At 37.6% G+C, this 16,510-nt stretch overlaps 1 protein-coding gene across 1 annotated transcript in view; it reads right to left on the bottom strand.

Moving 5' to 3' along the window:
• Positions 1-16,510, bottom strand: part of PARK2 (parkin RBR E3 ubiquitin protein ligase) — a 622,540-nt gene that overhangs the window by 491,335 nt on the left and 114,695 nt on the right. The window contains exon 5 of the mRNA XM_014950502.1: positions 209-449. Within this exon, the coding sequence (XP_014805988.1) occupies positions 209-449 (241 nt within the window). The remainder of the gene's footprint in view (positions 1-208; positions 450-16,510) is intronic.

The following is a 16,510-nucleotide window of genomic DNA, read 5'->3' as shown; positions in this document are numbered from 1 at the left end:
ATCACTCAGTTTATCCACTAAGAAAAAATATTTTCCTAGAAAACACATCAGATGTTTATCACCTCTGAATAAAGTTGTATTTTTTTTTAACAAATGAAAAAAGACATATGTTGGGGTTTTTTCCTGTGGTACAGAACCACTCATCCCAAGAAAGAAACAGAAAATTGTTCAGGTCTGTGCGTTGAAATGTACCAAATCACTGATTTACCTGATTTTTCAGAGGGAAGAGAAATGCTGTTTTTTGTAGTATCCAGAATAACAGCCAGCCCTGCAGAGAGTGACGGGAGGATGCTGGTGCTGAGATCTACACGAGTTAGACTTTCAGGTTCTCTTTCCAAGGTCTTTAGAATACCTCCAGCATGGTTATCTTCTGTCTCATCTTTGTTCTGACTGCTCTTCTGTGGACTCTGAACAATATGAACGATACTCTGCTGGCCCAGGTCACAACTCTGCAACACAAAACCAAAATCCCAATAAATAATTAATTGTGACATAAGGGACAAAATCCCTCTATCTCCAATTTGTTATTTGTTAAATGGTCTCCAAGCCATTTTGTGTAGAATTTCAGTGTTCAGTAATGGAGTTTAAAGCAAAGTGACAAGTGTAAATTGCTGGAATTAGGATTACTTGCATTGGCAAAAGGGTCACAACACTTGCAAATTCTAAACATTTAGCAAGGAAATGGTGGACCAGAGCCAACAGCTCTAAGTAAGTCTGGTTTATTGGTACAAAGGCAAAACTCCAGAGGGAGCACAACTATGCATTTGCACAGATAACGCTGATACATACTCTTGTAGTAATTTAGGGTCACATTTGACAGGAAGTTCATGACCAAGCTACTCCCAAGTATCCTTGTAAACAGAAACAGAGAAGATGATGCTACTCTTGTCCCTAATGCAATTCTTAATCGAAATCTGGCTTTAGATTTAGACTCAGTATGTGTTTCTCATTCTTTCCAAATGCGGAATAGGAAAACAAGATATTACCTCAGAACCAGAAATTATATGAACTATCATTAATGAAAGGCTTTCAAGAAAGACTTGTATTGATCTTCCCAGAGCACATCTTGCAACAAAAATTGTTCTTTTTTGGGTGATATCTCCTGGAGGTCCACACCTACTTCTCCAGTGTAATGAATGAGCCACATACAAACACCAACCTACACACAAAGAAGTTTGAATTTCCCTCAAGAAAATAATTTTCCATCTCTTCTCAGCATTATTATGTTGGTCATGTCGGCACTGAAACGCCAAGGCAGAATGCTGATTATATTTGAGAAGAACAGGAAGAGAATCCAGAAGCATCTGTCTGAGTATCTACATAATATTTAAATTTTTTTAGATTTTATTTGCAATTATTACATGCATTTTTAATTACAAAAGATTCATTTACAATATTTTAGTGCTGTTTATACCCTTGTAATTATCCCATTCTCTCTTTTAGCACTTTTTCTCCTTCGGTCTCATTTTTATTTAGTGGTTTTACTTCATTCTCTTGCATTATTTCTCAGTACTTCCCCCTCCAACTTTTCTTTCTTTCTTATGTAATGGACTTCTAAAAGGCAAATATCTGTGGTTTTTTTAAATTGAATTTTTAATAATCCACTCTCACCTTAGTAAAGCAGTAATCAGTCAGCACAGATTTGTCAGAGCAAGGACACTGCACAATTCATATTAAAAAAAGCCAGTTATTAGATTTCAACTTTAAAACATTATGTTGACATAAGGTCTCCTTTTTTTGTCCAATTTGTTGCACACAATATTTTAAAAATATCCATTTAAATGGCTTAATAATTTAATTCATTAACACAAAATCCAAAACACAGCTGTCACTCTAAAACTTCTCCAACTAAGAATGCTACATAACATTAAAGAATTTAATAACCTAAGAGAAATTAATAATGAAATTAATAACCTAGGAGAATGCGGAGCTCAGAAGTGATTTACTCAGTTACAGCTAGAATTACAAAGGGAAATAGGTATATATATGTAAAAATTCACAACCTTGGAAACCCCTAATCAACTGTCAATCAGTCAAACCAAGCTTTAATGAGCATCTCTTCTGGCAGTTTTGCTTGCCTAAACAGCCCCTATCTACCTTTTATTTTTTTCTCACCATCTACTACCCTTCTCAGCTTGTTTCTTTGTAAGTTTGCATCAGTTCCCTGATCCAGCTCACAGCCTGCTGCTGTGCCACAGTCACACTGAGGGGATGATGAAGAAGAAAGAACGAGAAGGATCATAAGGGCTGTTTAAATCAAACAAAATGCTCCTGCAAATCCACAACCTTTTTCAATCACTCTTTCTTGATCTTGACTGCTCTACACATTTAGATGCATGGTTTAAATCGACTGATCTTTAAAAAGTATAGATGCCTTTCCAGTTCTTTTTGCAGGCTGGCATGCATGTGGTTTGCTCAGAGGAAAGTAAGGGTTGACAAAATAGACACCCATCTTATCTGCTATTCTCTCTCTAACACTTTCAAAAATCACATAATTCAAAAGAAATGAAAAATCTGTGCTTTGAGCATTTATACCTCCATATGACCATAGCAATAGCATACTCCTGGAATTCACTTAATAAAAGTTTTCATTTTAAAAGGACAGGTGAACATGTTGTATCTTAGCTTTCTTGCATCTCTTCATCAAAAACCAGAACAAACTTTGGAATACTGAGATCACTACTGATGATGGTAGTATAGGTCATAGACACAGAAAAGCTTAATTAGCAGATCCCAGGATAAGCTTTCACAGATAGCAGCTAGGAAAAACAAACAACATCCTTTGATTTGTACACAGAGTATATTCAATATGGAAGCTACTGAGCAGTAATAAACATGGAATCCCAAATCACCAGTTTTGTAATGTTTTTCTGACAACATTTGAATTGAATTTGGCTTGTGTTTAAAGGAGGAGAGTAATTCTCAAGAATTCTTTGCAAGAAAAGTGAGAAGATAGTCCAAGGAAAAAAAGAAAAAAGGTTGTGATCAATTGTGAAGAGATCTCTTTAAGAATAACATTGAGCAGTTCCCAGAATTAGTGTGATTAATGCTTTATAACAGACTATATTTCATAGATGGCAGATGGGCTATGTCTGCAGCTTTTTTTTTGCTGAGAAAAGAGGTAGAATCCAAACTATTTCTGTAAATGTTTAGGTTTTGCCTTAGGTTACTATTGTAACACAAATCTAAGACACAATTGTTTATGTCAATGTCACTTTCATTTTCTTCATGTGTTTGTTTTATGCCTCAGGAAACATTTTTTTTGAGAATATTTATTATTAATGATTCTAGAGATATTGCCTTGTCTTATCTGTTGATCCAAATTAATGCCTGTGATCCATATTCCAAAGGGAAATACTGCAAGTGTATATATTGTAGATTATGAAGCACCTCCTTGCACTAGAGCAAAGGGAGCTGAGAAAATCCAGAAGTGAGGAAACCCAGTATTAAGGACAGGTTCTTTACAGAGAATGGCTTTTGACCAACTTGGAAAAAATAATTCAGAGCAGATGAAATTTAAACTTTTTTTCAATCAAATCTTTTGCTTTCGTATTTTTTTCTGAATTCTCAAGTTGAGTTTCATAAGGTTGAATCAGCACATTCTGAGTGAATATCCTTTGGTGCTGCCAGCTGTGGACTAACTAGAAGGTCACTTTGGGAGAATGAGCTAAATTATGAAGAAGGAAATGATGAGTGTGTTTCAGCAACTCTGAAATCCTCTTGTTCTGACAGATTTCAGCTTGATATCTTTTTGACAACATATTTTGATAGTAACATCAATACTGAAAGAAGTGTTCTCCATCTAACAAATACAAAACCCACTAGAGAAGTCATATTATATTTTCTGAAGTGCAATGCACTTTATTTTGAAACATTTTATTTAAAGAAACACTAGAGCAGAGAACAGCTACAACTTGAGGTTTTGGATTTGAATGTAAAAATGTTAATTTCTTGTGGCGTTTTGACTTGAAAGGGAATTTTAAATATTTTCACTTCATGTTAACCACCATTTGGGGGTTTTTAGGTATTTGGTTATTTTTTTATCGCCTACCACACTCAAGAGCGATTGTTCATATTCCACTACCTAAGATCCAGTTCAAACTTTTCCTATTATCTGGTGAGCCACATCTTCGCCTATGAACCCTGGTGGCCAGCCTACAGAATTTAAACAATTCCCTAATTGATGCCTATTTAGATTAAGCAGATAATAGACTGCTTGATGCCACTCAGTAAGAGATTCACACAAGGTGAATGCTTGAGAAATGATATTTTAAGCTTCTAGGAATGATCAACAGGAATCAAAATGTTGGCTTTTCAGTTAGATTTCAGTGCTGCATTTCAGTATCAGATGGGGGAAACTTTTTTGTCTCATTAATCTGCAGAATGGACAAAATAATAGAAAAGCTCTCCAGAGTACCTGTAGCACAATACACCTCTTCAAACCAATAGGACCCATGTAAAAATGCAGGTGACACACCAACTTTATTGGAAAAATCTTTACCCATGGATAGTGTAAAGAGACATTAAAGGTGACCCTCTAAACAGAAAAAAAACCATCCACACAAACATATGAAATTCCCAGAAGAGAGAAAATTAAGCCCAACAAACCTCACCCTACTGCTGCTCTAACCCTCTCACAATCCAAGGACAGAGACCAAGTCTCAAAAGCAGCACAGAAAGGAAATCAATAGGAAGAACAACACAATTTTCATTCCCTGATCACAGGCCAATGACTCAAAAAAGCAAGACAGCAACAACAAAAGAATATCCTTTATTACACAGGGAGCAAAAGCTGAAATATTAATGAATGAGCTTCAAAGTAGAGACTACCTAAAATCAAAATAAAGATATAATATTAACATTCTGTTGAGCCATGATGGTTTAAGAAATAGGAAGGGAGATTTGCAAGAAGACAATATCTTTTACTTAACCAGCTAATACAGAAAGAAAAACAAAATAATCTTTTGGGCTCAGAGACTCTTCTGGGGGTCATGGCAAGGGGAAATGGAAGGGAAAATTAACCACTGTTAAAATAATGAAGCAAATCAGCACCCTGATCTGATAATGCCATCCATTTGTGTGAATTCTGTCTGCTGAGTGGCAGTGAACTAAATATTGCTCCACATGGGGCAAAGGGAAAAACCAGTGGACCACCTAAATTACACAGACCACTTAGGAGCTAAATTCCAGCAATCAGAAAGTCCTTGCTATTTTATGATGTTGTGGAATATATTTATATTTGATTTCAGTTCACCCTTTGCAAAAGGCAAAATAGTTATTTTTTCACAGAGAAATGAAGTTTAGTGGAATCCAGAAAAGGCTCCTGAGTAACAAATCATGGCCACTTCATAACCTTCCCTAGAAAAAGTTCTGCAAAGTTATCACAGTCCTGACTGTGTTTGCCAATTGATAGTTTAGGATTAGAGCAAAGAGTAAGCACAGTAATTGTATACATTGCTATAGATTTTCTCTTTCTGTGAGACTCAACTTTCTAAAGACCTCTGTAAAGACTCTGCCCCATATGCAAGTGCCAGCTGAGGGGAAGAAACTCCATATACACTTTGTAAGGAAAGATAATCCTAAGAGTCATGAGACATTTACATAAAACCATAAATCTTACTGTTGCTTTGAATTTCCATGTGGAGCACACTACGAGGACTGCTTGCTACTTCTATCAGGTACTTTTTTATGTAATGTCACACAAAAAGGGTTAATCCATTCACATTCAAATTAAGGTTCCATTATTTTTTAGCAAAGAGAGCAATGGAAGTTGGACAAGGGGAAAGAGGTAGACACTGCATGATTTACTACAGCTCTTCCAGCTAATGGTCGCCCTGCGTAGCAGGAAGCCTTGACTATAGCCTTTACAAAAATAAAATTCTCTGATTTACAGCCTAACACAATAGGTTGTATATTACAAAGGTTCCACTCTGAATGATACTCTTTAAAGAGAAATAGAAGACTTGTGATTTTATACTGACTAGTCCCTTAATGAGTTACTAATTTGCTGGAAATGGAAATGTATTCAACCAATAGTATTAAAATTTTCTTGCACTGAATTTACACTCAGTCAGAATCCCCCCTCTTCCTTCACTTACAAATGACTGCATGCTTCATTTCCATCTTTTTCACATTATAAGACACAAAAATTTAATGTTAATTCCTAGCTCAGTGGAGGGAACAGAGACATAATTCTTAGTTAGAAACTTTGCAGGGTCATTATTTTTGTACACAATCTAAGACCTTAACAATGCTACATACATCTTTCCAAATGGCATTACTAATACCATGACATTATTAATATGATAACTTTTCTTGAATGTAAGCCTTCTAGCACAAATTCCAGAAACATAAATTAATCCTTAAGCTGAATACAAATGTTTTATTGGCAGCAAATGAAATAGTTTGCAACATTAAAGTACCTGCTTAGATTATTTTTTCCCTTTAGAACTCCACACAATGATCTGCAAAAAACATAGAAGGCAGCCAAACTTTATGATATTATGTTTACAAAGATATTAGTATCTCAACAGTGACATTAAGAACATATTATGCTGATATAAAATGGAAGAGAAATACAGTGAAATGAACACTAAGTTCACATTAATCTTTTCTCCTCAGTAAATGAACAATTTTTCCTTCTTGTAATTTCAAGTACTGTGGACTAAGAACAACCTATAAAATCACAATTTATTATAATGTCTGTATAGAAAGTAACAGATCAATGAAAAGTTTAGAATACTAAACTAAAAATGAATACAGTTAAGTTTTTGTGACTGTTTGCTTGCTTCCTAAATGCAACTGAGTGAACCTCATTATTAGTACATTTTCCACACTGAACTACCTGATAGAACTTACACTCTCTAAATATGTTATTTCCAGCTGTAAACATAAAATCAGAAAGCTTATTATTTACCTGGTAGAGATCAGTTTTTCATAGAATCATAGAATCATCTGGGTTGGAAGGGACCTTAAAGATCATCTAGTCCAACCATCAACCTAACTCTGACACAAAAATAAATAAGAAATAGGAAATAAAAATCACTAAACCGTATTCCTGAGGACCATGTCAACCCGTCTTTTCAACACCTCCAGGGATGATTCCTCAACCATTTCCCTGGGCAGCCTATTCCAATGCTTGATAACACTTTCAGTAAAGAAATGTTTCCTAATATCCAACCTGAACCTCCCCTGGTGCAACTTGAGGCCATTTCCCCTTGTCCTATCTCCTGTGACTTGGGAGACGAGACCGACCCCCACTTCTGTACACCCCCCCTTCAGGTAGTTATAGAGCGCAATAAGGTCTCCCCTCAGCCTTCTCTTCTCCAGACTGAACAACCCCAGCTCCCTCAGCCTCTCCTCATAAGACTTACTCTCCAGACCCCTCACCAGCTTCATTGCCCTTCTCTGGACCCGCTCCAGCACCTCAATGTCTTTTTTTGTGGTAAGGGGCCCAAAACCGGACACAGTACTTGAGGTGAGGCCTCACCAGTGCCGAGGGGGATGATCACCTCTCGGGTCCTACTCACCACACTTCCTGATACAGGCCAGGATGCTGTTGGCCTTCTTGGCCACCTGGGCACACTGCTGGCTCATGTTCAGCCAACAGTCGACCAACACCCCCAGGTCCTTTTCTGCCAGGCAGCTCTCCAGCCACTCTGCCCCCAGCCTGTAGCACTGCAGGGGGTTGTTGTGACCAAAGTGCAGGACCCGGCACTTGGCCTTATTGAACCTCATCCCGTTGGTCTCGGCCCATCGATCCAGCCTGTCCAGATCTCTCTGCAGAGCCTCTCTACCCTCCAGCAGGCTGGCACTGCCACCCAACTTGGTGTCATCTGCGAACTTACTGAGGGTGCACTCGATCCCCTCGTCCAGATTATTGATAAAGATGTTGAAGAGAATTGGCCCCAGTACTGAGCCCTGTGGGACACCACTCGTGACCGGCCCCCAACTGGATTTGACTCCATTCACCACCACTCTCTGGGCCCGGCTCTCCAGCCAGTTTTTAACCCAGTGGAGAGTATACCCATCTAAGCCATCAGCAATTTTCCATTGCTCTGATTTTTTCCCAAGCCACCCCAAAAAAGAACAAGTTGCAATCGTATACTGTGAAATGAATTACATTTTGGACACATTTTATTCTGGGTTAAATGGTCGTAAAAGGTACTAAACTCAGAAAAGCTCTTATAAGCCAACACTGTTACTAGTCTGCAGCATGGCCTCAGGGCTGTGGCCTATATGTTGTTTGATTAACATATGATTTAATTTTTAATTCCTCTTCCCTTTAAATTCTGCTTTAACTTTTCTCAGCCAGGTAGAAGCTGCCAATCTGGTCACACTTGTCTGTCTTCACTTAACATGCACATTAAGCATTAGTAAGCATGTGAGGAATTGGCATAAAAATGGCTTCACTCTGACACATAATAGGTGTCAGGACATAAATGAGACATAAATTGTATTTGAAAAAAATGGGGAGTCACTTACTACACAGAGCTCTGAAAATATCCTGAAGACTTCAGTGGTCCCTCATGCTGATGGGGGGACTATGGTGGCAGCTGTAGTGTTGCAGAAAGAAATTTAGAAAATTCCCTTCTCCAAAGAGTTCTGAAATAATTCCTATGTATTTTTAATATTCCACTGTGGAAAGTGAATTTTCATTTATTGCCTAGTGCACCAAAAGTTTAATAGCTATAAATATTTATTTCAAAATTACTTTGACTAGTAATTCACAGATGCCTTTTTCATGCTTTATGGCCAGCACCTGGTATATACCCCAACCAAAGCGTACTTCAGTCTTCTACTTATCCCAGTGCATGCATCTATGCATCAGTTTGAGCAGCCACAAATAAAGCCTAGTGGGCATCTTGCATGGGCTTGCTGGGTAACTTGTTAACCCACTAGTAAAAACAATGACAAGAAATCAAATATTTTTCAGAGCTTTCTGAGTTTACCTGAAGGCTTTCTTTTAACCTGTTACCATGGCAGGTGAAAGTAGTCTTAGATTTGATTTTTGGGATATGCCTACCAAAAATATCCCAGCAGGATAAACAAAGCTACAGGGCATTGCTGGAAAATCTATGTAGTGCAGTAACACATAGTACAGTTGCATATCTAACTGAATTTTACTTTGGAGTAGAAGAGGCTGGGAAGGGTTTGCCAGAGGTATAGTTAGGTATGTTACAAAATAGTTACACATCTTACGGATTCTTCACAATCCCTAATTGTGAAATATATGCTACATCAGAAAACAGTCATGTAATGAATTCATCCCTACACCCAGTAAATGTGGGCATAATTTTTTATCTCTTTCCTTCTCATCCTTTATGCAATCATGTCTTATTTTAAGAGGAAGAACACAAACTTAACACAAACAAGGTGAATGACAGGAAGATATAATATAAAGAATTAAAATTTGCTATTAAAATGAAAAGATGCTTTGTTTTACTTTTAAGCAACCTGTGTGATTTTTTCAGAAAATGTCTATCATAAAAGGAAAACATGACATAAATGTGAATCCAGATTCATTCTGCTAAATAACCCACCTGTATATAAATTTACCACTATAAAAGGGAGGTGAGAAAGCCTTGTTGAGTTACAGATGAAAGATGGTTTTGAACATCAGAACAAGAGAATAATGACCCATAAAAAAGATAAAGGAAACCTGCTTTGAGAGTATGCTTTTATCCTTACCTGCAAAAAAATCTTCAATTTCCCCCCGAGGCCATTCAATTTTAAGATAGAAATCTCCAGTGATAAAGCATCAAACTACGATAGGGGAGTTCAGATTTAGTTAGGAAAGCATAGATTATTAAGACAAATGAGGTTCCTGAAAATTAATTTGAAGATTTTTGTATCATGGTCTTCTCTCTTCTGCACACATTCAGTTTCCAACATATCACATACTTTCTAGAGGTGTGTCACAGCTAAGTCCTAACTCTTACTCTGAACATCTGAAAAATCAGGAATAGTCAGATCTTTTCATGTGGATGAGGAATTGTATAATTTGGATTCACACCAAGATTCAGATTCTGAAAACACATGCAGGAAGAAGGGGAATCTATGAACATTCATGGGGAAGGGATGTGTGTTGTGAAATTTAGCGCTGCCAAAGCTGCAAAAATTATAACTTTTCCTGAGATGGAGGTTTCTTCAGGTCCATCAGGCTGTGTCTGCAGTAGCAAGTAGCCAAGTAAGCAACCTAACTTGCATTACCAAACAATAGACCAATAGCTCTCCAATGCAAAACAGTTGATACGGAGGACCTGACATGCACACTAGAGCTAGGGGGCTGTGGTTTCTGGGTGGGGTGTTTTTGAGTTTAGACTATCTCTAGTTTTGCCTTAATGACTGCATGCTCTTTTGCAACTAGAGTGCAGTAGGTGAAGTTTAGTTTTATTCAAAAGGCATCTATTTGATTTGCTCTGAGGATGCTCTATGATACAAGCCAGAACACAGTAAATGGAGATGATCCGTTTGAAAAGTGTACTCCTGTTTCAAACTAAGACACAAGTGCAGGCATACCCTAATTGTCTAATTTTGAGCTCCCATCAAACGCATCAGCAGACGCATTACAGATTATCGAGGTGGAGGGGGGTAGAAAGGTGGAGGGGAGGAGATACTACTATTATTTAAAAGAAATACTTTTATTAAAATCAATGTCCTTCCATTTATCTAGGTTTATAAAGACTGAAGGAAACAGAGAAAGGTACCACAGAATGACTAAATGGAGATAATAATGAATGCTGCTTTTCATTCAGAACTACCCCCCTTCTGTTTAAAAGATTTAAAAGACCATTTTTCTTACAGGGTGGAGATTCAACAGGTTTTACAGTTGTTACCTATTTCTTTCTACTCTTGTTTCTAGTAAAACCACCATAATGATTTCTCCAGAGGATCAGACCTGGTTTGCTCAGCTAGCTCCACTAAAAATCAAATTTAAAACTTATTATTTCAAAAACAATTGCCTTGTTAACAATTGTACCAAGAAAGCATACAAACTCCTGTGAGTAAATTCTGCCTAGCGATGGGAATTAAGCTTTGAAGGCTGGACTTGGAAACCATCTCTGTATTAGAGCTGAACAAACAGTACAGTACAAACACCTTTTAAAGCTGGAGAACAGGTAAGTCAATGAAGGGAAGAAAAAAAAAAACAAGACAAAGGCATGACTGCCACACTTCAATAAGAAAAAGCAGAGAGACTACCAGCACAGCTTCTAGCTCTTTGTGACAGGGATTGTCACGTCACATCACAGCAAGTATCATCCCCGTCTTTTAGCAGGCTTTTTATCAGAGTGGATGAGTACTCCAATAGGTAAGATGCAGCCCTTCTCCTCACAGCCCCTCTCTGTGTTAATTATTATTTCATGGTGTGAGAACACTTTCCGAGTTCAGCTGGGGACTGGCTTTAACAGTCCTGGAATTTTCATCTTACTGAGAAGTAAGAGCTGGCATTCCTCTTATCCCTGCAAGGGTCAACACCATAATTTGTAGTACAGATACTACAAATTTAGCTTCCTAAAGCTCTTTGATCTTGTCTAGCTTCAACTTAGGTCCCTCTCAAAAAGTGTCTGAAAATATTCATGCCAATAACAAGCAAAGTCATATTTCTTTTTTTTTTTTTTTTCTCTTCTGTTTTTATCCTCTTTGCCTTGAATGAGGAAAGCTCTGAAGTGAATTCAATAACAGTATGTGCATGTTTAGAAGCACACAGCTAAGAGTGAAGCGGAGCTTATATTCACATGCTTTCATCAGTGTCCACTCAAATGATGCTAGAGTTGGCTGGCTGCAATTAACAGGATGTAAAACCCAAACCCTTACAAGTATAGCAACAATTATCCTCCTTTCTTCAAACAAGCTGCCACTGGAATTGAAAACAGAAAAGAAACAGGGATGGGCTGGTTTGAGTGGATAGGGAAGGCCATAGATCTGGCAGCTTTCCTGAGTTTCTGCCTAGGGAAAGAATTTCCCTTATTCAAGAGATGTTTGTTTAAGTCAAACACAAGGGACAGCACCAGATCTTTTTGAAATCGCAAATGTCAATAAATGGTTGCATTTTTAATCTCTACAATGTGTAGAATTATTTTTTTTAATTCAAGCACAGTACTGAAACTCAGTTTACTTAGGTTCTAGTAGCAATTGTACTCCCCAGCATCCACAACTTTCAGGCTTTTAGGTAAATTTGTACCAGCAAGAATTCTTCTACTTCAACTTCATTTTTTTTTGAAGTACAAGAATCAGATGTAGACAAGTACTTTAATATAGCAAACTCACAAAAAAAATAACCAGTTACTGCTTTGACTTGCTCTGTGATTGGGAAGGGGTAGGAAACAAAAAAATAAAGCCAGAAGATGCAATGTTATTTGCAAATAATTAGGAACATTGTTCAGGTTTTGGATGCTGTTTGTCACAGGGCACTGCCAGTCCAATACGGCTTTCTAGATACAGCAGGTTGTGGCTTTCAAAGCAGGATGACAGCTCTGTTGGGCTCAAGCTGCATATCTTTAGACTTTAGCATTATTTCAGCTGACCTGGAGAGTCAGCACCCAAGCTGTATTTTTCAAGTTCCAACAAGCTGCATACCCACACATGTGAACACAAGCTGCCTTAGGGCACTACACTTTGAAAGGGGTTGGAGGCATCTGTGTGGACATAGCTAATAGATCTAAGAGGACCTAGAATGCTCAAGGTACGGGTTATTTGGAAAACAGCTCAGTCACTGTAGAACCTGTCTTTATCTAGCATTCTGTGAAAAACCCAAATACAACCGGGACACGACGATGGTTTTCAGCACAGAACCCTTGAGACAGTAATTCATTTTCTTCTCTTGTAAAAAGGGTTCAAAGTTGTTTCTCCTCTACAGCATTATGCAAAGACAAAAGCTTTCCTCAATCTTTTGGAACTTAAAAAAAAAAAAAAGTTCTATTTTATGTTTGTTTTTTTAAAACATTTGAAATACTTTTTTTAATTGTTATTATTTATAAATTTTCTGCTACTTGCATGATTTAACCTGGAACTCATTCGCTGACATTGGAAACTGTGATACATCTGCTACTGGCAGTATTGATGTCACTTGAAGGAAGTACAAGGACATCACATTGGTCCTGTTTGCTTGCATGGAGATGCTAAATCAGAAAACTATACCTACACATGGGCTGTTATTTTATGCCCCCTAACCTGTCATTACGATGCCACTTAATTCTGGAAGAAGGATCTACTCAGTATCAAGGTATGATTGCACATGGTGGCAATGCCAAAGCTCTAGCAGTTGCTAAAGGTTCACTTGTCAACAGTACTGACAGTACACATCCGAGGATACACCACGTACAGAACCTGCAGAGCAAACTCAGACTGTTCATGACTCCTTTTTTCTGAATACCAGTAGCAAAGAGACCAGAACTGGTTTGGGGCCAGGCAGCCATGTCCTCTGTCACAGTACTAGGTGCACTTCCAACCTCTTGCACCGCCAACAGGTCACACACTGGGTTTTAGGACAATCTGTCCCTGATCACAGCTGCATTTTGACTGCAGGCATGAACCTGATCACACCGCAGCAGAGGTTTGCCAGCATGGGCCTCCATCCACACAAAATTATGCACAAACGCACACCCCCACACCCCCCACCAAGAGTTTGGACATCTCTGCCTTAAATTGTCCAGGAGAGCTAAGCTAACAAGTGTGAGCTCATAAGGAGAGGGAGCAAGGGACAGGCATGAAAACAGCTTAATGGCCATTTGTGAACTTGGACATTCAGCCTTCTGTGATCTCCCCTGCATACATGCAATATTTTAACACAACTCTTCAAAAAGAACTTGTAAAAGTAACTGCGAAATTAAGACAACTGGTAAGGCAAATCATGTGTATTCATAAAGTGTAACCATATTAATTGTATCTGATTTCTTTTCTGTGTTAATTAGCAAAAGTTTATGTTTGTGTTGCAAATTTTTTATATACAAAATTGTTGCTATTTATCACCTTTAAAGATACAGTCACAAAGCACTCACAAAAATGGTGGAATTTTGCTCTATAAAGCTTTATGTATAAAAACCTTTCCCAAAATCCTGAAAAATCACACAGATACTACTGCAGGGGGTCAATGTTCTTACAGAAGAGACTACTGCACTTGCAAACCTGTGCTGTCATTTTCTGACAGCAATGTGACAATTCCTCCATTGTACCTGAGAAAAAAAAAACTGAGAAGAAATGGATAAAAGGCATACTTTCCAAATTATGTTTTAAACCATTAAGAAACTTCCATTAGATGTTAGTATTAATCATAATAAATCTGTACTTCAGGAGCTGTGGCACAACAGAGATCTTGTGGGACGAGCAACCCTCTGTCAGCCCCCACCACCCAGGACGTACACAGAACAAAAAAGCACATAGGAGATTCATCTTAGCTTGGCTCAGTACAAGCACTGATGTGCCACTTAAACGGGCAGTGTTGATATATTCACAAAGACAAAAATGATGCAAGTCACTATTAAAGCTGTCTGCTCACATTAAAAAAAAAAAAAAAAAAAAAAGTTACTTTTAATCTGTGCTCCACAAATTGCACAAATCAGTCAGTGATAGAGATTAAAACATAGTTACACATATTTAAGTTACACTTGAAGGTTTCTCTAAATGAACATATGCAAATCTTTGAAGCCCTGGGGCAGCTCTTTCTTGCACTCAGGACATTTACATAGCTTTCCAAGCTAATATTTAATCTAGTATTCAGTAAAACATCACTAATTACTTTCATAAATTCCTAACATCCTGTGAGATGCCTTTTTCCTCTGAGCTGCAAAACAGAATCTTCAAACACCTTCCCCATGAAGCTAAGTGCAACAATTTTCTCTCTACAGTGCTTTTTATTGTAAGAAAAGATCATTTTTGGTTTTCATCTTATTGCTTAACAATGTTTCTCTAATTTTACAGAATACTGCAATATTATGGTTTGGCAGGAAGAATGTTGGGGCAGCAAGGAATAGGAGGATTACGACACAAAGTTCAATCAAAGAACTGGAGTGCTCTACAATATTATTGTGACGAGATGAGAGGAATTGCCACAGTGCATGACCCATCAGGGTCTATCTCGCTCACTATCACTTGCTTCAGGGGAAAATTATAAGAAACTCTGCAGAAGGCAGTAACAGCAAGATTTGCCCATGGAGGGATTTTTTACCTGTAATATTAATGTGAATATCCATTCATTTCCTAGTCTTTCTAGATATTTTCCTAATTCATACGCAGGTATATAGTCCTATCACACAAACAGAAAAGCTCTAGGAAACCTACTGCCTTCATTTCCAAAGGCCTTTCAACATGGTAGCTTTAAGAGTGTTTTTCCTCAAACTACAGCACTCCTACTATAAACTCCCACTACATCATGCACACAAAACAGCTGCATGGAAATTTCTAATCTATAGTAATTTTATAGTTGTTATTTTATACGTGTTTATCAAGTCCCTTTGCTGATTTTCTCTCTCACATAAACAGTTCAAGTCTTTCCAGTTTCTCCTCTTACAGAAAAGTTTCCTCAGGTACCAGTGATGGTAGGTGGCTCACCGTCCCCACCACAGCTGCTATTCTGATCTGAGCTCAAGCATTTGACTATTGTAGTAGCCCTGCAATGTGTCAGGAAAAATCCAAAAAAGCACTAAGAAGCTTGGCAGCACCTGCACTACAAATGTCTAGACTGAACAGTAACATAGTGTGGTGCAATTTTAATGGACATTGCACCTCTGTTTCACGGAATCCTCTTCTTCCCTTGCTCTTGCATTTTGTACTTATTTTCCTGTTTGTTTAAATTAGACATAAAATCAAGTCCCACATGACACAAGAATTCTACAAGAATATTGCAGAATACCTACATAAGTAATTTCTTTTATTGATTTAAACCCTTAAGGTCTATTTCATGGATTTTAAAAAAACCTAAATAGGGCAGACTGCCCTGGCACCAGTCAATGTAATTTAACACAAATCCATAGAAGAGGATTGATCTTACTGAGCTTATCTCTAATATGGTTTACAAATACTGACTTTTAGTGCATCAACTTAGGCCTTCTTTGCTCTGAAATATATTTTTATGCCTACTCGCACACCAGATGGGCACCCAAGTATTTTATAAAAGATGACAGAAAAATTACATTATATAAAGTTGGGAAGGGGCAGACTAATATCAAAAGAGGGAAAAAAAGAGGACAAAAGTAATGAATTTGCCTGAACCAATCTCGTATTTCATGACCTCATCATGCAGAAGCTGCCTATCTATTTTGCAACAAGTGGTAAATATTAAAATGAAATTTTTTTGCATGTCTTATCAAAAGCTTCCAAAATCAATTGTTTTCACAAATGTTTTCTCCTGCAAGCAGTGAAAGCCTCTTCATCAATCTTTTATCAAAAGCAATCTTGTTCTGATTTCAGTCTTATCAGAAAAGCTTCTCTCGCTCCTTTGTTGTTCTCTTTTTTTTTTTTTTTTTCCTTTTCTTGGCAGAAGGTACATAAATATAATTTTACACTTGCCTGT

The sequence above is a fragment of the Calidris pugnax genome, unplaced genomic scaffold (assembly GCF_001431845.1).
Source record: "Calidris pugnax isolate Ruff unplaced genomic scaffold, ASM143184v1 scaffold24, whole genome shotgun sequence".
Classification (NCBI taxonomy): Eukaryota; Metazoa; Chordata; class Aves; order Charadriiformes; family Scolopacidae; genus Calidris; species Calidris pugnax.
The sequence above is the reverse complement of the archived record's forward strand: the minus strand, read 5'-3'. Positions and strand labels throughout refer to the sequence as shown.